Source organism: Microtus oregoni, unplaced genomic scaffold, assembly GCF_018167655.1.
Source record: "Microtus oregoni isolate MIOR12 unplaced genomic scaffold, Mior012 000029F_ref0000214, whole genome shotgun sequence".
Classification (NCBI taxonomy): Eukaryota; Metazoa; Chordata; class Mammalia; order Rodentia; family Cricetidae; genus Microtus; species Microtus oregoni.
The window spans coordinates 28,785,608-28,809,997 of record NW_024543088.1 but is presented as its reverse complement, the minus strand read 5'-3'; the positions used below and the strand labels follow the sequence as shown (position 1 = coordinate 28,809,997).

General features: G+C 40.1%; 1 protein-coding gene across 1 annotated transcript in view; it reads left to right on the top strand.

Annotated features, from left to right (window-relative positions):
- Window positions 1-20,524, top strand: part of Tmem207 (transmembrane protein 207) — a 79,375-nt gene extending 58,851 nt beyond the window's left edge. Inside the window, exons 3-6 of the mRNA XM_041677920.1 lie at window positions 548-630; window positions 7,899-7,943; window positions 8,911-9,056; window positions 20,394-20,524. Of these exons, the coding sequence (XP_041533854.1) occupies window positions 548-630; window positions 7,899-7,943; window positions 8,911-9,056; window positions 20,394-20,524 (405 nt within the window). The remainder of the gene's footprint in view (window positions 1-547; window positions 631-7,898; window positions 7,944-8,910; window positions 9,057-20,393) is intronic.
- The last annotated feature ends 3,866 nt before the right edge of the window (window positions 20,525-24,390 follow it).

Sequence of the window (24,390 nt, the reverse complement as noted above, 5' to 3'; positions counted from 1 at the left end):
TTGTTTAGGGTTAGACCTCTCAAAGGGTATTTTTTGAGAAATAAATAGCTTCCTCTTTGATAAAGAGAAAATTTCATTATGTGTGCTTTTCTCAAACAGGAGTATCATGTAACCATACATTGACCTCAGTGATTAAAGCCACCCCTTTCGTATGTATATTTAATTCCCATCAAAGCCAACAGGATTGACTTCTGTTTCTCCTGACTGAGAAAACCTTTGCTTTGCATGAAAATTATATTCAGATAAATTGTGACCCTCACACCACTCACTAAAATATAAAAACAAAAAGATTCAAGGGTCCCAATGGCTCTCTAGATCAAAAAAAAATATCTACAGAGAAAACAAATAGTGTTCAGATCCATTTCTTGGGTGTACAGGGAAATTTCAGTGGAAATTGAGTTTGAGAATCTACCCGGAGAATTTTTTTCCCAGTTAAAATCCTCTGTGTACCAACATTAAACTATGCTGCAAAGCTTTTAATTAAAAAAAGAAAAGAATGATGTAAAAATCACACTGTCTCCAGGCACTGTTTTCATTAAAGGATTAGACCGATAAACTGTTTGGATTTTATTGTTCTAAATATGTGTTTCAGCTGGTGCTCTCAGATCTATCATGTGAAGAAAATGAAATGTAAGTAAATAACAAGATATTCCATGTTTTTATTTAGCATTTGAAAAATTCAAAGAGTAGGACTCTCTTCATTGGGCTGGAGAGATGGCTCAGTGGTTAAGAGCATTGCCTGCTCTTCCAAAGGTCCTGAGTTCAATTCCCAGCAACCACATGGTGGCTCACAACCATCTGGAATGAGGTCTGGTGCCCTCTTCTGGCCTGCAGACATACACACAGACAGAACATTGTATACATAATAAATAAATAAATATTTTAAAAAAAAAAAAGAAAAGCCTCAAAGGGTACTCATGTAAAAAAAATCATGATTTCTAAAAAAAAGGGGGGGGGGATGTTACTGCCATTATGATCACTTTGTTTAATAAATAACAGAGCTATCTTCAAGTGTTTAGGCTCTTGCATTCTCTTCCCATTAGATTTCCATGATTGTTAGGCTACAAAAGAATTGTGACATCCTCCTCCCTTGCCCCTACACTCATAACTATGGCAGTTTCAAGGAACAGTTTCTGAACAATTCATTTTCATATACAACCAATGAACCCACATCTTATCCTGTGTTATGTGTGCATCTCAAAGGGCATCGGATGCAAATTAAGTGAATAATTGATTCATTTCCCTACTTCGTGAGGCTTAATGGTTTTCAGAATTCTGTTCAGGAGATGAGAAGGTGCCATTAATAATGCTGATGATGACGAATGGGAACTCTAATGCAGGGTGACTGAGTGCAAGTGTCAAGGAAGCACTTGTGCCAAGTGCCGTGTTCTGGGTGCAGCACTTTGCCAGGCAGCTGTTTTCAATTATCATTGCCTCATCCTCTCAACGCCCTGTCTGTGGGCACTGCCTCTAAAGCAAGAGACGGGGTCAAACGGGAGTTGTCCTTAGGCCTGGAATCGTTCACTCTTTCAGATCATCCTGTTGCTAGCCTGTGTGTGTTGCTCTTTCAGCATCTGCATGCCCTTCCATGGCTGTTTTTTTACGTTAATTTTTGGACCTACTACTGTGCTCTGTCTTCTGATGCTTGTGACTAATCAGTTGTTTATAGTGTTTGCTTGACTCTGAATTTCAAGGCTGCCCACACCTTGCCTTCTTGTTTTCTGTCTTTGACCCAGAATAATAGACTCCTAGGATTGGGAAGAGCCTTAAATGTTGACTCTACTATCCAATCAATAGGACAAGGGGGGATGGTACTGGGAAGTCGAAAAGCTTCCCTTTTGCTTCTGAGGTTGTCCCCGTATGTGGAATAAACGGAGAAGAGGGAGATAATCGTTCTACAGCACAGTTTTACCTGATGCTTAACTATGAGCTTTCTTTGGTAAGCAATTTTACATCTCAGCGTCTGTTATAATTTTACCCTCGTTTATTTTCTGTTGAGTAAAAATCAGGAACTTCTTCAAATAACATTAAAAATAGCAGGAAAGAAAGGTAGAAAAGATAAGGAAGTGGCTGGTATTCCAGGGAAATAATATAAAAGAAATCAGTCCATTGACGAGAGATACAATACCTTGCACAAGGCTGTGTTAGTCGGATAAGTCTATATATATATATATAAAAAAAAAAAGACAGGCTATTTTAGGAAAGAGCAAAAGTTCCACATCTAAACAAGATTTTCTTTTTCCGCCTGCATTTATTGGAGAGGCTTTTAATTTAGAGCCATTTCTATGATCTGAGACCATTGTTTTAAATACAGTACCTGACTAAAAGAATAGAATCATCCAATGCCAGTTGCTTTGGGTAAAGAGTAACACGAGCTCACTAGATTACAGGAGAGCTCGATAGGCCTGGTTAGCTCTTGATGTGCTTTAAAATGAAAAAGATAAACGAGAAAAGCTGGCCCCGAGTTTATCTGCAAACAGACACACAGAAGGACAAGAAGCTAAGGAGGGGCAATGCTGGAGATGGGGAAGCTTGCTCTGGTGGAAGCTGAGAAGAAAAGGATTCGGATTAACAAGACATCATTTTGTAGTGTCTCAACTTTTACTTCCTAGATTCTCCAAAGCCATTTGAGAGCTTTATAAAGCATTTGACTATGAGTTCCACTTAAATTTGTTTTTAAATACTGGACATTTTGTGATGGGAGTTGCTCATTTTATAGTTGTAGCTGAAATTTTAGTATGAATCATACATTGTTCTGATTAATATAAAATCTAAATATTCTAATTGATTGTATATAAAATATGATGCAGACCCTTTTCATTTTAATTAGTTATGCTTTTAATCTATTCCTTTCCCTATAAATAACCGATTACACTGTCAAAGAGTACATAGTGATTTACAAAATATGAATATGTTATATATACATGCATGTATAAAAATGACTTTATAAATTAATTACATAAATTTCCTAATGAGGTGCCAGCAATTTTCCTGGTTCAGTGGATTAAACATTTTATTTAATAGTAGGAAAAGGTCAAGGTGTGTTGGTGCATGCCTATAATCCCAGAACTCTGAGTGGAGGCTGAGGCATCTCAAGTCAAGACTAGCTTGGGCTACAAAATCCGTACAAGACCTGGGGTATGTGGTGAGACCCTGTCACAGAACGTAAAGATATAGCTAAATAAAGTAGGAGAGAAAATAAGGGGCAAAATTTCTACCCACAACTGAGAATCCAGTGCCAAGTATTTTGACTGCAAAGACATATTTATAACCAACCTTTAATTCGATTTCTCACATGATTGGTGAAATACCTGAAGGATAAGCAGCCTGTGTTTGTCGTAGAGATGGTGCAACTTACAGTCAAGTTCTAGATGGTACAATTTACACCTCCCCCACTTCTAATTATTATAGTTGACCTGCACATTGGCTCATGGTGAGAAATAAGTTTTCAAAAGAAAAAGGAACCCATGCAATTTGTTTTTTCACTTATGCAAGGAATATTATGAAGACACTTTTCCTCTTACTAGAAGAATTTTCTTCTGGCTTCTACAAGGAGTAGCTGTATAACTGATGAGCAGCTCTTCATTCTGTTCCTCTCCATGACTTTCTTTTTCTCCTTCCCCTAACTGTAGGGAAGCTTCAACCAGAGTCAGAGGTCAGCCCCGCTGTTTCATATGAGATTTGCTGCTTCAGTCAGATGACCGGTATCACTCTTGGCCTGTTTTCTTTTCAGGTACTCTCCCTGAACTTGCTGCTCGATTCTTTTCTGGCATTCCTTTAAAGCGGTTTGGAAAAAGATCCTGGATGTAGATTCCATTTGGAAAGATGAGGCCCGAGGTTCCTACTTGCATTATCACAGAACAGGCCTCCATTTCCAGCTCATTCCTATTTATGCTCCTGCATCCCCCAAACAGCGATGCCATACAAGTCATTTCACCTAGGACTGAGCTTCCTCAATTTTGCAGGAGGAACAGAGAAATGTGCTCCTTCCTTGTATCACTGGGGATTTGAAAGTAAAGAATTTCGCAGGCAGCTAGGCACCCGGTGCATAACAGTTTCTGCTGTAGGAAACCCTGCATGATAACAGCAGAGGAGCAAGGCAGCGGTTCTCTGAGCTTCTTGAAGTTACCCCATCAATGAATTTGCAACCTCAGTTCCTAGATCCTCAAAGAAGAACAGTAAGGACCGGTCTAGCCATCTGTGTAAGCAGGAACAGCTCCACAACATCCAAATAAAGATGAGCCTTCGTGTTCTGCCTCACATAGCATTTCCTTTGACATCTATTTGTGGGGAACTCTAGTCCCTGCAAGGGTTTCCTTAAATCTGTCAGTAACTCATGCTTTTTCCCCACATATTTTTTCTTGAAAACTTTTAGTTAAATGTCTTATTTAATATTCAGCTGGATGTGGTGGCACAAGCCCTTAATCCCAGGATTTGGGAGGTAGAATTAAGGTGGTCTTTGTGAGTTCTATGTAAGCCAGCCTGATCTACAAAGCAAGGTCTAGAATAGCCAGGATTGTTACACAGAGAAACCCTGTCATTAAAAAAAAAATAAGAAAATATGCATGCATGCATATAATGTGTTTGAATACAATCTACACTTCCAATTCCTCTACCTTTCCCTCCCAACTTCTTGCATTTCTCCCTCCTCTCGTTCACTCTCTAGGTTTTTCACGTCCACTCAGTCCATTTAATGCCGCCAATTTGTGCATGGCTGTGAGATTTTATTTCCTGGAGAATGAGCGGCCTCTCAGAGCCTGCATGCCTGAAGAAAGGTGACCCTCCCTCTCTCAGTAGCTAACAACTGTCAATAACTCTTAACGTGGGGGTGGTACTTCATGAGCCCATCCCCATCCATGCTGGGAATTTGTCTGGCTTAATATTTTGCAGGTTTTGTACATGCATCCTGAGCCATTGTGAGCTCATGTGTCTAATTTCCACATCCATCAAATACTGCACCATTGCCAACCTTCATTGCCTTTGGCTCTTAGACTCTTTCTGTCTCCCCACTTCCACGATAACCCCTTAGCCATTCGAACACCAGTGTATTTATGTAGATCTTCGCACTCCGCAGTCTCTTTCTTTGCTAGTGGACTGGTGGTTGGTTTCCATCGAACGTCAGTATCTTAGGCTGACTGTTCTTCAAGGATAACTTTATTTTCAGGGATGCAAATTGTTCCCACTTTGAAAATATTATATTTAAAATCTAAGCAATTATAATACTGTTCAAGTTCATGTAACAGCTCAAAAGATGCTTTTGAACAACACAATTTGGGAAAGGGCTGGAATCCAAGAAGGAAGAATGTCCCCACATCTTCTAGCTGAGACTTGCTTCTGAATAGCTCTGTGGGCGTCTTCCTGAATTCTCCAAGTCCAGGAATTGACGTCTGTCCTCATTCTGGATATCATGTATGTATGTATAAAATGAGGACAAAATAAATGTTCCCTCAATGCTGGACATTATGAAAATATACCATGACTTTATTTCTATAGTGAGGTTTCCTGACCATTTGTTTATCAGAACCTCCACCAGGGGGTGCAAAGGGCACAGAAGGAGAAAATGAAATAAAGTTGAGTCCGTATTGACACTGAAATCCATACATGTTAAATGGCTCAAAAGTTGCACTTAACAAGGAGGTACTCGGTATTTATAAGTGACTTTAAGTCACGTGGACGATCTTAAATGGAAAAGAATAGAAGTGGAGATTTCTATATAAAGAAAGATAAAATACTCCATATTCCTAGCCAGGAGTTCAGAGATCTCTAAAACAAAATTACTGTTTTGTTTTGGGGTTAGGACAGCATAGCTTAAGTATCATACCGTTTTTAAATTTTTGCAATTAGTACATTAGAATTTTATGACTATAAAAGATAGATAAATTGTAAAAATATGAAACAACCTCAAAGAATATAATTTATGTGTGATAATTTATGTCTGTCAGACCAGCAGGCCCCTTATGGGTGGAATGGCTCCTGCTTTCCGTGGATGGTCTGACATTGATGTTTACAGTTACTCTCTGGGCTCAAGATGATGTATTCACAGCACAAGCACTAGCACCTGAGCTGAATCCACACATCCGCTAATGATGACATCATATCCCCTTGCTATGATGTGCCACTTCCTAGCTCATGGTTTTTAAAAACAGGCTGTCCTGAAATGCACTTTGTAGACCAAACTGGCCTCAAACTCACGACTCACAAAGATTTGCCTGTCCATGCCTCCCTGATGCTGGGATTAAAAGTATGTACCACCACCAGATTCTTAGGGTCCCCTTTTTATTTTCCTTGTTTTTTTAGAGACAGGGTTTCTCAGTGTCACCTTGACTGTCCTGGAACTCGCTCTTTAGACCAGTCTGACCTCAAACTCACAGAGATTCACCTGCCTCTGCCTTCCAACTGTGTGCTCGGATTAAAGGCATGTACTACCATCGCCTGATCTCTTAGGATCCTTTTTGTTTTTAACATTTGGCCATACTTTTATTTACTACATATACTATAAACATACACAATACATGCTACAAAAAATGTTTTTTAAAATTTAACTGTCAAGAAAGTGTATAATGTTATAATACAATGGCACATGTTCATATTTTATTTCAAATCGGTTTCCTTATCACCCACTTCAAACCATTAACAGTGAAATGTTACTCTTGGAAAATTAAAATTATCTATTTGCATTATTAATGAACAATTCCAACAAATTAATAAGCATTAACCCTGTCAAATATTAGTATCCAAAAGTGGGCTCTTGCAGAAGTGATTATATAAAACATAGCAGCCAATTTCAGGTTACTTTACTCTGGGACAATGGACATATGCACTTGAATAGGATTCTAGCACTTGCTATTTTTGGAAGATATTTGTAAGAAGTCCTTTGATCTCTTGAGGTCCAATCACTGCGACACCCAGCCAAATCCAAGCAAACTTCACGTAATGGCTCTGAACAACTAATCACCGAGGAGTTCTGATCCGCGTAGAGCTGTGTATCCCATCAACACCACACATAATGAAGAGATAGTTACATGTGAATGTCCATTTCCCTCTTAGCCACTTGTGATTATGAGCTTTCCTAGCCACTGCAGGTATCCAAGACAAATCCCAAAATCCAAAGTTCAAAGAATAAAAATTAAGTCAAATTCTGCCTTAGTGAAATATTTTTGTCTTCTAAGCACCATGATGTCACATCAGATGTGTCATACGTGACTTCTGGCCAGCAAGTGGAACATTTGGTGAGCAATAGACAATAAGTGTTTTCAATCTGTAAAGCTCTCAGGAGTTACTTTAATGTTGCCTGAAGATAACAGAAATGAGACCGTCTCAGATGCTGGCCAAGGCCCTGAGTTCCAGTATTCCCACTGTGCATTCTGAAGACACCATGACAACATCAGTGTATTGAGATCTGAAAGAAGTCCCTCTGTGTTCAGTGTACCATATTTCCCAGCGTAGTCGGGCACTAGGAATTGAATGACACATGCATACCGTAGAAGTTTATAACACAGATTACAAACCCTCTTTAGAGAAGTTGAATTATAAAGGGCTTTACTCTGGATATCTGTCAAAAAAAAGCATAATAAGAATGATAGAATGATTATCTGCCTAATGCCTCTGACATTTTGACCTTACAATGCTCCTCACTAATTTCTCCATGCCTTAGAATCAAAACTATAGCAACAAAGCATTGTCTTTGCATATAATTTGTGGTTCCAAATTAACCTGCCTTCTCAGTGGCTTGAATGAAGTGGACATAGAGTAGTATTCTTTTAGTATATTGGGAACAGATCTGTAGAAGAGTGAGTAGGTGAGTATTATGGGAAAATAGATGTGTTTAGTTTAAAGCACCAAAGAATCATCTCTAGTTTTCTATAATTAGAAACTTACTGCTTTTTCTTTATTACTAGGTGTGCAAATTATGATGACCAGCATTCTGATGGCTGGTATATCTGGTAAGAATTCCTTCAGATTGTTTTATAAAAACATGTGCATGTTCATGTACACTTTCTCTTCTAGATAATTTGAAACAGCATGTGCAATCACCAGCAGAAGGGAAATTTTTTATTTTTATTTTATTTTATTATTTTTTGGGTTTTCGAGACAGGGTTTCTCTGTGGCTTTGGAGCCTGTCCTGGAACTAGCTCTTGTAGACCAGGCTGGCCTCGAACTCATAGAGATCCACCTGCCTCTGCCTCCCAAGTGCTGGGATTAAAGGCGTGTGCCACCACCGCCTAGCTGAGCTGAAGGGAAATTTAGGGGAGTGTGAATCAACAGTTTTGTCATATCAATATCAGGACAATATTCGCTAAATGCCTCCTATGATAAAGAATCTATTGTTTTCAAGACTCTAAATTTATTCTATAGCTAGAGTTTGTTACTGATAAAGTAACTGCTCCTTCTTGAAATCTTTCTAAATTGTTCTTCCACTTCTGGTTGTAAATACCCAGTCAACATAATCAAATGAGTCTTTAATAAGATATTCCTCCAGAAAATTTAAAGCAGTTCTCATTCCCTAAATCACATCTTTCCTATCTTCCAAACTTAACATCAACCAATGCTGTTAAAAAATTTCAATTCCTCTAAAGCAGAGACACTGTCTTGTCTATCTTTAATCCTTACCTTGATATTTCAAATATTTAAATGGTGAATAAGAAGAAAGAAAAGAGGGCAAAAGAAGGAAGGGGGAAAGGGAAAAGTGCCTTAGTTTTCAAAGTAAAAAAAAATGCTTGTCACCAATGCTTTTTCTGAAGACCTCCAGATCTATTAGTGATGTAGAAAGATAGGCAATCACTCCTGTAGTTTGGCATCCCAGTTTGCTTGCACTTGTGCATAACTGAGTCCCTGTATGTTCCCCAGGCACATACAGAAATGCACACTCCTACATGCTCCGCCTCACGTGTCTGTCTCTTTTGGTGCCAGGTTCCTACTGATGATACTCTTGGTGGTTCTCCTCTGTGGAGTAGTGCTTCTCTGTCTCCGGTCCTGGCTGAAAAGGTGCCGAACAGACGATCCTCCCAGACGCACCGTGGCTGTTTTTGCTGTTGGAGACCTGGATCTCATTTATGGTGAGTTGTCTGCATACTTCTGGATTCCTCTACGAGTCCTTGAAAAACTATCATTGCAAAGCAGACCTATACACTTGAAAAATGCATCCCTATTGGGAGACTCAAAGGCATGTATTGAAGAGAGACCATACAAGAGGAAAACAGACAACAGGAAGGAAATGTGCCTCACTGACTGGTAGAGAATGGCAACAGAGCCAAAGCAGTTTGTTCAATTAACAAATGGATAGAAACGCGTGGAGATGGACAGTTCAAGAGAGTGGTAGGGCTTACAGTGCAGATGAGCATCTTTTGGCCTTGACATAACTCTACCCTATGCCGTAGTTACAATCTTAATCATTAAGCCTTTGACAACTCATTTAACTCATCTGAAGTAACACAGAAGCATATTTTCTGAAGTATCAGTTGCCAATGTAGAGCCTAAAATCATTAAGATTGGGCACAAAAAAGTTAGCTGTGATGTACTTTCTCTGCAGAAACCCAAATGATTCCTGGTTCTGCCAGCACCTGTCCTATCTGTCCCAAATTATGCCCTGGCCATCATTTTCCAGTTTTCCTTCAGGGTTAAAAGAAGAATAGGAAGAAAAAGAGTTATTTGTAGCAGTCAGTCTTTTCAGTAAGCAGAGTGAAAAACACTTATCTCTTGATTGTTTCCGAGTAGCTACAATTGATAATCATTTCTTAACCCTTAAGCACTGTCCTTTCTTTCAGAGATGGTTGAGATTTTCCCACCCAAATTTTACTTCCTCACATAGTTATCCAAAGAGTTCTTGATAAAAATTAACTTGGCTAACTTTCAGAAACTTGGGACAGTGTGGAATTTTCAATATATCAAACACAAAAGCAAACGACTATGTCGAAGGGGTAAAAAAAATAACTTAAGAGGGTTTAACTTGAATATGTAATGTTCTTGAGATTTAGTGAGTCTTAGGCTTCCGTGGAGTGTTCAGGCACAAAAGGTAACATATATGTCATCACCCACCAATGCTCAGGGACCACTGAGGAACAGAGAGGCAAAAGATCTTAAGAGGCAGAGGCCTATGAGGACTGGAGCAGAACAGTGTCTTTTGGATGTGAGAGGACCACTGCTCTCATAAGTTCACAAAGACCTGCACAACACAAGTCAGACAGCATTCCAGCCTGGAGAGAGGGGTGTACAGGACCCCATCCCTTCCTTTGGAGCTATCGACAATTACAAGATTCTGTGGGGTAGCAGAGTAGGCCAATCGTGCTCCAGTAGATGGTCTCTTCCCACAAGCAGCACAAATGGGACTCGGTGGGCGATTAAAAACAAAAATGAGGACAACAAGTTAGAAATAGGAAGAGAGGAAGATGTGGATCTGGAAGTTGATGGGGAGCTGGAGGTGCGGCTGGGAGTGGGTGGGGAGGTAGTGGTGGACCTGGGAATAGATAGGGAGGTGGGGTGGCTCTGAGAGTGTGTTAGGAGGGAATGATGGCTCTGGGAGTAGGTGGGGAGGTGTGGTAGATTTGGGAGTAAGTGGGAAGGTGAGGGTGGCTCTGGGAGTAGTTGGGGAGGTGGGGTAGATTTGGGAGTAAGTGGGAAGGTGAGGGTGGATCTGGGAGTCGGTGGGAAGGTGAGGGTGGATCTGGGAGTCAGTGGGAAGGTGAGGGTGGATCTGGGAGTAGGTGGGAAGGTGAGGGTGGGTCTGGGAGTAGGTGGGGAGGTGAGGGTGGATCTGGGAGTAGATGGGGAGGTGAGGGTGGATCTGGGAGTAGGTGGGGAGGTGAGGGTGGATCTGGGAGTAGTTTCCAGGAGAAGTTGGAGCAATTATGATCATGTACGCATGGATGAAATTCTTAAAGATTTAACCAAAATATATTAAAAAGGAAAATATTTAGTGATTATTTTTGTCTATATGCTTCCCAGCATGAAGTCATTACTTAACAAGGATAAGATGCTATCAATTTGAGAAATTGTTGTTTGGGAAAGGATAATTAAATTCTACAATAAAAATAAATAGCTCTTTCTCCTAAAATAAAAATTGCTTTGCATGTAGCATCAAGGGAATTAGGGTCACTAACCTAACAAAACATTTGTCAAAGGGATATGCATGGAAATATCGATCTTCTTTTCTTTATTTAAATAGAGTTAATAAATGTAATGTTTTTTTTTCCGCCGAGAAAACTTGTATTCCAAAAAAAAAAAAAAAAAAAAAAAGCCTTATTTCCTTGTCTCTTCCCTCTTTCTGAGGACAACTTTTCCATCAGGCTACCTTAAATCTTAAGAAAAGTCTCCTGAATTTTAAATAACGTCCTTCCTGATGATTTGGTTACAGTTTTTAAAGACGGCTGCTGCAGCCATGGTTTGTGTTGTTTCTCTATTTATGGCATGGTGGTTCTCATAAGTGACATTGAACTTGCCTGTACAGCCTCAGAGTGGGACAATAAAACATTAAATCCAGCACATTTCCTCAGTAATCTGCATAGATGTCCCTAAGACCTGGGCCTAGAATTATGAGCTCTGTATTAGGCTGGAGTCATTATAAACATAAATAAATGAATGCCAGAAATAAATCATCTTCTAAAAAGGCTAATCTGCATTTCAGATCTACCAAGTCCTAAGCAATAATTTGAGACTTTTTCGACCTTATCTCTATTTCATAAATGTCAGCTTCAAAAAGTACTCATCAGTTCTCTTAGAGGAGATCTGCTCCTCTCCCTTGCTCTCTCTCTCCCCCCTCTCTCTTAGTTCATATATTAATAATCCTTTGCTATGAAATGGGGGTAGGGAGCTATACAAATTAGTGTGAGTGCTCATAACCTAGCCAGCTCATCACATTATACAGCCAAACACTCAGAGATTTAAAGGCCCATCTTGGATGGCAGGAATTGCATTCTAGGATCTTAATTCCTGACATTTCCCATCATTTTTCCCAAGCCTGTTGGTAAAGCTTCTGGTTCTTAAAGAGAAATCTTAAACTCTCCTACATTGTCTCTTCTACTGCTTGCATCGTGGAAAGCTCTTCTCACCTACATTTCTCCTGGTGACTCAGAGTGGGATGAAGGCAGCCCTCTCTCTTCTGCCCCTCCCCCATCCTGTCTGAGGGTGCTCTCCTTCCAGAGAGAGCAGTCTTTGGTGTAAATGTTGACCCAGAGGCCTGTCTTTTAGTATTCGTAGTTCTCTTTTCAGGAACAAAATACAGAAAAACAATTTAGACAGTGGCATTCCCTGTCACCCTAAGGAGTGCCAACTAGCCATTTCAAGAGGTAGATTCCAGGGAATTAATATTTTGGAACAGTCAGCAGCCTGGACCCACACTGTATTTACATACTGATGAGACTTTCATGATGTTTTCACACTCTGACCATAGCTGTTTTGTTTCTAAGTACATATACTCTCCCAGAAATAAGAGTCCTCTGAGATCCTATAAATCCTATAAGGATTAAAACAACAATATCTCCCTCCACAGCTCCCGCAGTGCATGTGTTCACAGCCTGAGCCTGAGCCCGAGCCTGAGCCAGAGTCTTAACCTGACCCCAAGCCCAGGCACTGAGCAATTCATGGGCCTACTTCAAGGTTAGCGGAGTACATTTTTGAGTTTTCCTAACATTCACTATTAAGAAAAGGGAATAAATGAATAGAAATCATAGGAATGGCACTGATGAGCAACGAGAATATAAAGTAGGGTTCTTGACTCTTTGCCATCTCTGACACACAGAGGAAGTCTCTGCTAGACTCAAGATGTGGGAAGTAAACCACTGGAAACATCTTAATGGACATAGTGCATTTGCTGTATTAACCTTCAGTTCCTCCTAGACCTTTGTTTTATTTCTTTAAAGTTATTTCACTTTAATATCACTATTTATTGCATATATTAATTGGAATTGCTCACTCATTCTGACCTAAGGGTCAGAGGTTTGACACTCAGGATCTCACAAACATTGCCCTCAAAAGTGAAAAGCCAAGAGGAAAATTTTAACTGATTTAAAGGCTAAAATTGACTGAACGTTACTATTACAAAATATATAAAATAGGCAATTTTACATACATGCATTTCCTGACAATATTACATCATTCCGTGTTGCTGGAGGTTTCTGTCCTGCCTGGTCCTACAATCATTCAGTCCCAAAGAAAAGAACAGAAGTCTACATTAATTATATACTGTCTAGCCTATTAGCGCAGGCTTCTATTTTAACTCTTACATCCTACATTAACCCATAATTCTTTTTTTTTTCTTTTGTGTAAGGTAGTTTGTTACCAAATTTTTTTAATTTATTTATTTATTAAAGATTTCTGTCTCTTCCCCGCCACCGCCTCCCATTTCCCTCCCCCTCCCCCAAGCAAGTCCCCCTCCCTCCTCAGCCCGAAGAGCAATCAGGGTTCCCTGCCCTGTGGAAAGTCCAAGGAACTCCCACCTCCATCCAGTTCAAGTAAGGTGAGCATCCAAACTGCCTAGGCTCCCACAAAGCCAGTACGTACAGTAGGATCAAAAGCCCATTGCCATTGTTTTTGAGTTCTCAGTAGTCCTCATTGTCCGCTATGTTCAGCGAGTCCAGTTTTATCCCAGGCTTTTTCAGACCCAGGCCAGCTGGCCTTGGTGAGTTCCCAATAGAACATCCCCATTGCCTCAGTGTGTGGGTGCACCCCTTGCGGTCCTGAGTTCCTTGCTCGTGCTCTCTCTCCTTCTGCTCCTGATTTGGACCTTGAGATTTCTGTCCGGTGCTCCAGTGTGGGTCTCTGTCTCTGTCTCCTTTCATCGCCTGATGAAGGTTAATATTCAGGAGGATGCCTATATGTTTTTCTTGGGGTTCTCCTTATTTAGCTTCTCTAGGATCACACCTGTCGGAATGGCTAAAATAAAAAGCACCAAGGATAGCCTTTGCTGGAGAGGTTGTGGAGAAAGGGGTACACTCATCCATTGCTGGTGGGAATGCAAACTTGTGAAACCACTTTGGAAAGCAGTGTGGCGGTTTATCAGGAAATTCGGGATCAACTTACCCCTGGACCCAGCAATACCACTCTTGGGAATATACCCAAGAGAGGCCTTATCATACACCAAAAATATATGCTCTACTATGTTCATAGCAGCATTGTTTGTAATAGCCAGAACCTGGAAATAACCCATAATTCTTGTCTGTGTCAGCTACGTGGCTTGGTACCTTTTATCAGCAAGGCATTCTCAACTTGTTTCCTGCATTTGGATGACAACTGCAAACTAACTCTTTCCTTTACTCAGAACTTTCTCGTTCTCATTGCCCTGCCCCTACTTTCTGCCTGGTTGCCCCATCTGTACATCCTACCTGGCTACTGGCCAATCAGCATTTTATTAAAACAATACAACTGACCAGGTACAAGATCATTGTCCCACCACACTTCCCCCTTTTTTTACTTCAAAACAAGAACTCTGAATCAAATCTCCTTTGTTTAGCTTTTTTCCTGACCATTATCCATAATAACTTGTAACCAACATTCTAAACAAAAGCAAACACCCATAATACATTTTGGGGGGAATGTGGGCATGGTTTTTTAGGCTACTTCCTGATGACTGGGGGCACTGATAATCTTGTGGGGACCTAAAGAAAGTTTAGGATTATAGTCAAGTCCTGACTGAAGTATTCTGTGAGCCTTGATCATCTCAGCCAGCAGTCTTGAGTCTGTTCTGAATACAGAACTCAGAGGAAACTCCAACAGAGGTCCTCTGAAACATTGGATCGTCTAAACCATCCATTCTTATCAGAGATTTTTCAGGGGTCTTCCTTGATCAAACCTGATTTTTCTTAACCCAGAATGAATCCACAGCCCCTCATTTCCTGTGGAAACAAAAGCAAAACCTCTTCTCCAAAGTAATACACCTTTTGACTTAGATTTTGAAGTCAAGCCATTTTCAAAATACATATATTGGATTAATCCAACAGCTTTTATGATCAAATGTCTTTTAGCAGCTTTTGTTCCTCCCTCAGTCATCAAACAATTTAAAGACAACTCAATAACATACAGTATCCAGATTCTCTGTGTCTGTGTATTTTCCATCTTTACGTGACTTTATTTTAAACACTATTTCTTTTATTTTTACATTTAATTTTTTTTCAGAGAGAGTTTCTCTGTGTACCTTTGGCTGTTTTGGAACTCATTCTGTAGACCAGGCTGTTCTTGAACTCATAGAGATCCACCTGCCTCTGCCTCCCAAGTGTTGGAATTAAAGTTGTGCATCACCACACCCAACTATTCTCTCTTTCTTTTTCTTTCTTCTTTTTTTTAAAGTATTTTATCCTTTTTCCTTTATCTTCAAAGCCTACATGTATTTTTAAGCACACTAAACTGTTTAGAGGGTTTTATTTTCCCATCTGAATCTATCTTTACTGCATATCTCTCTTTTTCTGACCACATGAATCTTTAATTTGCTAAGCCATATGGCTAGGATTAAAGCTATGGCTTTGATGGCTAGATCTACCCTATTTTTCGCTTTCTGGGAGTCTCGCCTCAAGGTAGAGATACCGGAGGGAGTCATGTTTATTGCTACAACTCTGTGGCATTTCAGGGTCCCACCATCACCCAGAAGCATGCTGTTGGCTATTCATAAACACCATTTAAGTATTTTATGCCAGGGCCTTTTAAAGGGGCTGCAAGGTTTTTGCAGCTAAAGCTGAGTCAGGAAGCCTCTCTTAAATAAGAACTTGCCTCTAGCAAATGGAGCCCATCTGAAAAAATACTGCTACCAAGAGGCCATGCTTAACTCTGTTCTTTTTTTGTCTAGAATTACTTCCTAAGCTCTGTCAGATTTTATGTGGATGTGGTTGTCCACGTTGGCACCATTTGTTGACAGTAGTTTCTAGCTCCCCCTTGACTTCCTGCCTGGTCACCCTGCCTATACTTCTTGCCTGGCTACTAGCCAATCAGCATTTTTTATTAAAACAATACAAGTGACAGGGTACAAGACCATTGTCCCACAGGTTGCCAACTTCTTTGATTAGAAATACTAAATAGAAAAGAAGTAGGCACAGAGTTCTTCATCTGTATATATAAGGTGTTGCCAGCACAGACCATAGTGATGTCTGACTAGCTATCAGCTCTGAGAAAGGTCCCTCACCTGGGACCTCGGTGAAACACTGCAGACCACAGGAACATCTCCTGGTCCAATGATGACATCTTTTTGCAATAAATAAATCTGTGTAAGTTTTAACTAACAACAAGCAAAGGCTCTGTATCAGTTATTATTATATTCCATTAGGTAAAGTAAGTACATTAAAACAGTAGAATAAATATTGCAATAATATCAAAATAGAGAAATAGGAAAATAAATACAAGAATCTTAGTTTGTTAGATTAATTGTGCTTTAGTTTGTATTTGAAAAGTAATGTCAAGGTTTTTTGTTTTCAATATATTAATAAAAATAATTCACTAAAACTAAGGGTAAATTGTGACCTCATGGAAAGTAAGGCAATAGATCTGAATAGCTGAATAGAAGCCCATTTTAATAAAGAAGTCAGCATTTGGTGATATGAAGGGTAATAATTTGGAGGTTTGGGAGGGAGTGGAAGACAGCTAAGGTATATAAGTGAGCTGGCATTCATTAGAAGACAACAGAAGAGACAGCTCCTCCTTTGTTTGTGCTCACTTTCATGAACAGTACCAGTCAACTGTGACACCAACAGCCATCCTCCTGCCCTCACTCCATGGGTGGGGTCACACTTGTCCCTGATAAGGACCTCTAACTCTGCCCCTCCTGGAATGCTCAGTCTATCCTAGCCTCTCAGGGCTGATGGCTTAAGTAAACTGCCTTCCAGCTGGCAATCTCTCTAACCCCATCATTTCTGCTGTTTCATGCATGAATTTTTTTCTTTCTCCTATGTTGTAAAAGGAGTGGGCGGGCTGCTTTTCATCCCTCTCTGCTCCCAGCTGGTTAATCCAAAATAATTACACGGAAACTGTATTCATTTAAACGCTGCCTGACCCATTATATCTAGCCTCTTTTTGGCTAACTCTCACATATTCTTTTAGCCCCTTTCTAATAATCTGTATGTCACCACGAGGTCATAGCTTACCTGGAAGATTCTAACCTATGTCCATCTCAGGCCGGAGCTTCATGGCATCTGCCTCACTGCCTTCTACCCAGCTTCCTGTTCTGTCTACTCCACCTACCTAATTTTCTGCCCTATCAAAAAGGCCAAGGCAGTTTTTTTATTTAACCAATGAAATCAACACAAAACAGAAGACTCTCCTACATCACTCCTATTTCAGAAAAAAAAAGATCTGGTTTTCCGGTCATGATTAGATGTGAGTGTTCCTAGCTGGGAAGAGAAATGACTGGAGGGACCAGACTAGAAGCAAGCCTTGGCATGTCCAAGTCTTTCCCCAATAGGTGGCTCAGGATTCTTTTATTACAGGACCTGTTAGAGATTTTCTTTGTAGAGTTTATATTCCACGTGTAAATACCTTATGGTGTATCAGGAAGGGAAGAAGATGGGTTTCCTTCACACAGTTTGTGGAAAGACGTGCAAAGGGCAGATGATTCAGTGTTTCCCATATATATACCTTAACTCTTACTTGTTCCTCCCAACAGCTCTCTAAAACTTTGCTATTGTTTTCACTATTCTGAAGATGCAGAAAGAAAGGCGTTCACAAATGAATCCACATGCATGGTATTATGACAGAACGATGCCTCCCGTTCAGACTTTTTAGCTATTCCTCTATGTGAGGAGGGAGAGAGAAAACGGGAGTATGACCAAGCATGGTGATTCATATCTGTAATCCCAGTGCTCTAGAGACTTAAGCAGGACTGCAGGTTCCAGGGCAGCCTGGACCACATAGTAAGTTCAAAGCCTGCAGGAGGGAACTTCTGCAGTGAGACATCCTCCTTCCCCACTTCGCAATGAGGGGTAAGCAATGAAAGATGTAGAAAATGTATGTTAATGTAAGTGAAATCTGTTGGAATTGTTATCAGTGATGTAAGAAATCTGGACTCTAATTATAATAACTCAATGATAAATGTGTGGGTTTTACAAAGCTGAAAAATAAGTGCGTCCTTCAGACCACAGTTTACTGGCAAAGCCGTAGAATTTTCTCAATGCTTTTAAACAGAGTTAACTTGTTATCAGGTAAAGATAACATGAGAGTGGCAAAATGCCTTGGCTGGGTAATGGCACTTGCTGCCACATCTGATGACTTGAGTTCAGTTCCCAGAGCCACATCGTGGGAGGGGAGAACTGGCCTTCACAAGTTGTCCACAGGCCTCCGTACATGCCCTATAAATAAACAAGCAAGCAAACAAAGAAATAATAAATCCCCTGCCCCCCAGTTGAAACCACATGAAATTATATATAAATACACTCTGGGAACAAAAAAGATAGCAGGAGGTATATCTTCAGTTTTCAAGTTTTCTAAGATCATTGGCTTAATTAATTTACCGATAAAACACCGATGTCTTTCATAAAAGTAACAAGCAAATTTGTAGTAAAGAGATAATAATTCCGCATTACAGAGATCTGTTGTCAGGATCAGATCACCAGGATCACAATATTGATGTCAGCAGGAGAAATCAATTAAACCTAGCAGAAATATGAATGTGTCAAGCCACTGGCCAAACGTTCCCAGGTATCAGGCTAAGTTACTGCTGACTTCAAGCTGACTACATTAGCAACAGTCTACCAGGAAAATGGCTGCTGTTCATTGCATACTTCTGAATGGAGGTAATTACTGAGATAAGGGGACTGTATAAAATCAGCTGCAACTCTGATGGGGAAGCTTAGCTGACCTCAGTCCAAGGTTTTTTTTACCTTGCTAAACTTTTATGTAGTGATTTTTGCCATACCTAATAATGATAAAGATGATTTAAATCATTAAATAACCATTAAAGTAGAATTGATAAGAAAATAACCTTACAGATTTAAATTGCTACATGTTCCTAACACTGCACAGTATTTGGTGGTATATATGCCTGGCTTATTTCGAACATTATATATGCATTTGGTTTTCCTATGATTTCCTTCTTCAGTGCTGGAGATTAAACCTAGGTCTTGCACATGCCAATCAAACTCCACCCCATCTCCAGACGGTTAATGTTGCTTTTACGGAGATAGACACCATCATTATCCTTTTGCTGAAGAAGAGAAAAGTGAGCTAAATAAATATATAGCATAGGTTGGGTTATTCAATTAAAAATCATACTAAAAAAAATCCTGGAGCAAGAAGTAAATTTAAATATATTCAATACACTTCTGTCTTTCTCATTTAGTGGTAATAACTGACAGCCAACAAGATATGAAATAAGGCAAATACACAAGTGTGGAAAAATGATGCTAAGTTATAATAATACACATAAAGTAACCATTTGATAATGTGAAGACTGATTCCTGCAGTGAGCTAATGTCTATACTCTGAACCCATTGGTAAACTATGTATAGTATATTCTTTGCAAGCTTCCGGATGCTAACAACTCTGAACCCTTTCAGAAAGGTTCCTGAACCTCTTCAGCTAGAGGACAGAGAGAAACAATTTTATTTTTGTAACCCCTACAGTTTCTAGACGGACTAATGACCCCATCATTATAATTCAAAAGCAGACATAATCAATATGCAAATATGTGGAATGTTGTGTTTCAGTTTATGTTTGTAGATAAAAATGTCAAAGTAATTCAGAGTTAGATAAACATCCAGAATAGAAAGAATAGGTATGCAAAAAGAGAAGGTTATAAAATATTACTATTGATTTTTCAGTGACTCAAAAATAGTCCTTCAAGGAAATACTGATTTCTGAAAGAGCTACTGGAAAAAAAATTCAAGGCCTTTCAAGGTTACCACATTATAAAAGCAAATGCTTGTTTAATGGCTGTGCTGTACATAATCTGGGCATAAGGACATCAATTTGAAAGTTCTTTAATTTAGGATGTTTTGTCTTTATTCTGCATGCATTTTAAGTGGAAGATTGTCACCACCTATCTCAACACGCTTACTCCTTTTTCAAGGAAATACTGCACTTTTTGTATTTGTTATATTTTGAGAACCTAAATATGACACAGTGGAGTTTAGTAATAGTCTAATGTTCCTAGTGAGACTTGGGGTTCCTATTAGCCCATCAGCTTTAGCAAAAACAGCACAACTGTTTAGAGGAATCGGCTTTGTAGTCCCCAACAGAATGTTGCTGTTTGGCCTCATCTGCTGCTCTGTCAATGTTTCCTGGTGCATTGGTCGTGCTGGTGTCATCAGATCATCCTCATAGTGACTCAGCTATCAGTGTGATGAGAAAGGTGGCCATATTTTTGTCAAGGGCACAAATAAATTTTTGTTGCTCCAGTGATTCAAGAAAAGCCAGATTCATCAGCTCTGTGACTGCCTGTATACTCCCCTGAATGGTAACTCATACCCCCTCTTTTCTTTTCCCAGAGACAGAAATGGCTGGAAGTCCAACATCTGGAATAGGCCTCCCTGCTCCAAACACTGAACTGGGTCCTGCTCCATGTTTTAGTGCCTTAGGTCCTCCACCTCCATATGAAGAGACTCTTAAAACAAACTGATTGTACCCAGAATTGGCAGTGGAATGTAGTAGAACTATTTCTAAAGAGAGACAATTAATGTTAGGCAAATTGTTGGACTTAGTGGAAATTCTTGGAGATTCAAACCTTGGAGACCTGAGAGTCTGAGCAAGTACAAGCAGACAAAAGAGTCGATGGAAGGGGGTGGGGAGATGGCCATAGTGATGTTTGCTAGTGGATTAGTGGACTCTGTAGCACAGCTTGATCACACATTTAGAGCAGACAACACTCACATTTGAGTTTGTAAGGAGGCAGAAATGGGAGCTAGGAACCATTTGCATTAATTTGCCCTCCCACTGCCTTCCACAGCTTATTAAATGATGCCCCCACATCTGCATCTTCAGCCAGCCTCTGACAGCGACTCATTAAAAATGAATAAACAGTTTAGCGATGGTGCTTGAGCCTAAGAGGGTGAGCATTTGAGTTAAAGTTAAAATGAGAGAATGGGAAGAACGTCCTAACTCTGAAATTGACAGAGGAAAACGAATGGAAAGGAAGAAGAAAGATGACTAGTCTCAACACAAGTCTTATTCCACAGCTGGAGAAGAGAGAACGTGTACCTAGAAGCAGAAGATTGCCTAAGATGTAAACTGGCAGAAACAATGATTCTGAGAGAAAAAGGGCAGGGGTCTTGCTGTCCTTGAGGAATATGAACTCCACAGCCTGGTCTTTTCCAAGACCTTCAGGATTTGCATTTATTGCAGCAAAATAGGAAGGAGCTTTGTTAAAGAATTTTTTTTTTTTTTGCTTGAGACTGCTACTGGAGAAGTAGCAGCTTGAGATTTTCAAGTATCATTTGGCAAGGACAGAGGCAGGGCAAAATAATAATAATAATAATAATAATAATAATAACTCTGTCAGATTCCACATTAGCTGAATACAGATAGTGAACTTGTTTAATGAAATAATTGACATATCTACTTGATTGTCAATTCAACTTGACTAATCCTAACTCCAATCTTTTCTTAAAACTACTTTAGCAAAGAGTTTCCAACCTTCCTATAGTTCAGTCAAGGACTTGTACCTTCTGCTTGTATTACTTCATTCAAATGTTTTGTCTGAAAATCTTATTGATCATAGCTTCAGAATTTCCAGACTCTAAATAAAAGTTTCCCACTTAGCACCTGTCTGGTATGAACCACCACTGCCAGTCCTTGCTGGAGTCCTAAAATAGATCCAAACTGGTCCAGGCGCCCCATCTTCGTTCTCGAGTATCCTATTGACAACACAGCAGCCAGGAAACTCCTTTCCAAGTTGTAGAACAGTTTCAGATTTGCTTGAATACTAAGGAGAAAGTGGAGAGAGTTAGTATTCAGGCATCTGTACTGGCCTGCCCTTGGGGTCCTGACAGGGTATGTCCTCAGCTTCAGTCACTAAGAGCACCTCCTGTGCACATTCACTACGTTCCCTTTTAAAAGGGTAGGCCTTGCCCACCTCCTTTCTGTCCACCTGCCTCTCTTTCTCTTCTACCCCCTTTCTGCCCACTTCTCTGTCCCCTTTTCTGACCTTTCTCTCTCCTATTCTAGTAAATCTCCCATGTGAGCCCTGTTGTATAGCACGACTCCTTCCCACCGTTTTAAACACGATAACAAAGATATTTCCCATATTCCCTGTACACACACGTAGGCAGGGTCTCAGGATTACATCCTTCTGATGAAGCTGCACAGGTACACATCATCACACACAACCTTGTGCTGTACATTCTGGGGGGTGTGATGAATTGATTATGATATTCAGCACCATCATCAGAATATCTTACAATTTCATTGTCCTGAGAATCCCCGCGCTCTACTAACCCAAGTCCCTACCTCCATTCTAATTCCAGGCCTATAGTGATCTCTTCATTGTCTCCCCTGTTTTGCCTTTTCCGGTAGAGCACTTATTTGAAATCATACAGATGTAGCATTTCCCCCCTTGGCTTCTTGGAGTGTTTAAGGTGTGTATAAATTTCTTCTGTGTCTTTCGCGGCTTGATAGCACTTTTTTTTCAGTGCTGAATAGCATGCTACTGTCTGAAGTGGCATTGTTCAATCATGCATTCACGGACTTCGCATCCTGCCTTGATATGGAGAGCTGTCTTTTACGATGTAGCAATCTGATACTCTTCTGATACTGCAGCTTGGCATATAGCTGCATGCGAGCTGACGCCATCTTGTCTTCCTTCCTTAGGATGCTCTGGATGCTACCACGTGCCCATTTAGGCTTTGTGCCGCTAGGCTCTAACTCCACCGTTCATTTTACTTGCCTCCACCTTCCCCATATAATAAAACTGCCGCAACCCCTCACTTTTTTAGCATGCCACCCTTTCAGTAGTACACATTTAAAATACCTACTTTAATTTAAATTGCAGCCATTCCCTCCTTTGGCAAACCCCATCTCCTAATTCCAGATACATGTTAATTTTCACTAACATTGAAATTAGACTGCATTCAGGGGACAAATGTGTCTTCTGTGGCTAGAATGGCAATTCTTCCATGGAAGAAGCATCATTCACTGATTTGTACCGTGTGTCTGAAACACTTTATTAGGGACTTAGTATGTATTTAAAATAAAATTTATAATTGCTGTTCCTAGATTCTAGGAAGTCTCATACTCAGCTACGATGGACATCCAACGGGCGTAAGGCCTTGTGGGTATGAGCATGGGCAGAAATCAGAACTCATTCATCCACTTAGGCTATAAACTAACACTCTCCTGCATCCACTGACAAAGGAAGTCTAGAGAAATGCATCAGTGCCTTATTGTCTGCCTGGTGGATGTGCAGGAGGACTTCATGCTGTAATGAACTGTCTGTTTTTATACCATCAGACTTTGTGCCCCTCTTTGTCTTATGACCTGACTACCCTAATTTCAAGCTGCACATGATAGAATGAACAAGCCCTCATCTCAGAAAGACATTATGACAGCAATAAAGGTGTAAAAAGTGTACTTAAGTATTTCATTCAGAAGAAAAATAATAGCAATAGGGAAAAGAGAACAGAAGACTTGGCTACAGGACGGTGATATTGTAAACGAAAAGAGAGGAGCCCAGAGGTCTCCTCAGAGCTGACTGAAGTGTCCACATTGCTCTGCTTGCTTGCTGCCTTCACAGAAGAAACAGAGAATAGGCGAGCAACTAACTCCAAGCTGAAACCACGAAGAAGCACCAAGATAGGAGTGTGGAGCTCATCCCCACTTGTCAGGGAATATTAATTAGTTAATTAAGGGATGTAGCATTGCGACCATCCAGAGCAGAGTCACTCCAGTGAGAACATGGATGGCAGCGGCACGGAACAGGTTCTTAGAGGCGTGCTCCAGAGAGAAATAGGCTGCAAAACCGTGACTGGAAAATGGAAATAAACAAAGTATATGAGCAATTATTAAAACCACAAAAAACATAGGTCGAATTCGCTAAAATATGATTAAGCTATGAGTAATATACACGACACTGTTTAAAAATGATTAACTATAGATACTGTAGCTGATACTGTTTACATGAACTAGAATTGTTAGTGTTTTAAAGTGTATTGTAAGTTGCCAGGATGACGTGTGAAGTAAAGGAGCAGGCTGTGACATCAGGCCTAAGCTGTTCTCAGAAGCCAGGAAGAAAATGAACACTGAAGGAAAGGGTTTGAGTACATCGTCTGTAACGTCTCAGCCATCAGACACTGAGAATTGAAAAGCGTTGTCTCTAGAGACCGGACAGCAATGTAATTGTGTGGGGGATAACGCAGACAGGGGAGCACCGATTTGTTTTCATCTCCAGCCTATAGTGTTATTTGACTTAATGTATGTGCTCTTTTTCTTAGACGTACAATTAAGCAGCTGGATGCCTTGGCAGTAATGACTCTCAATTGCAAGTCCACAGAG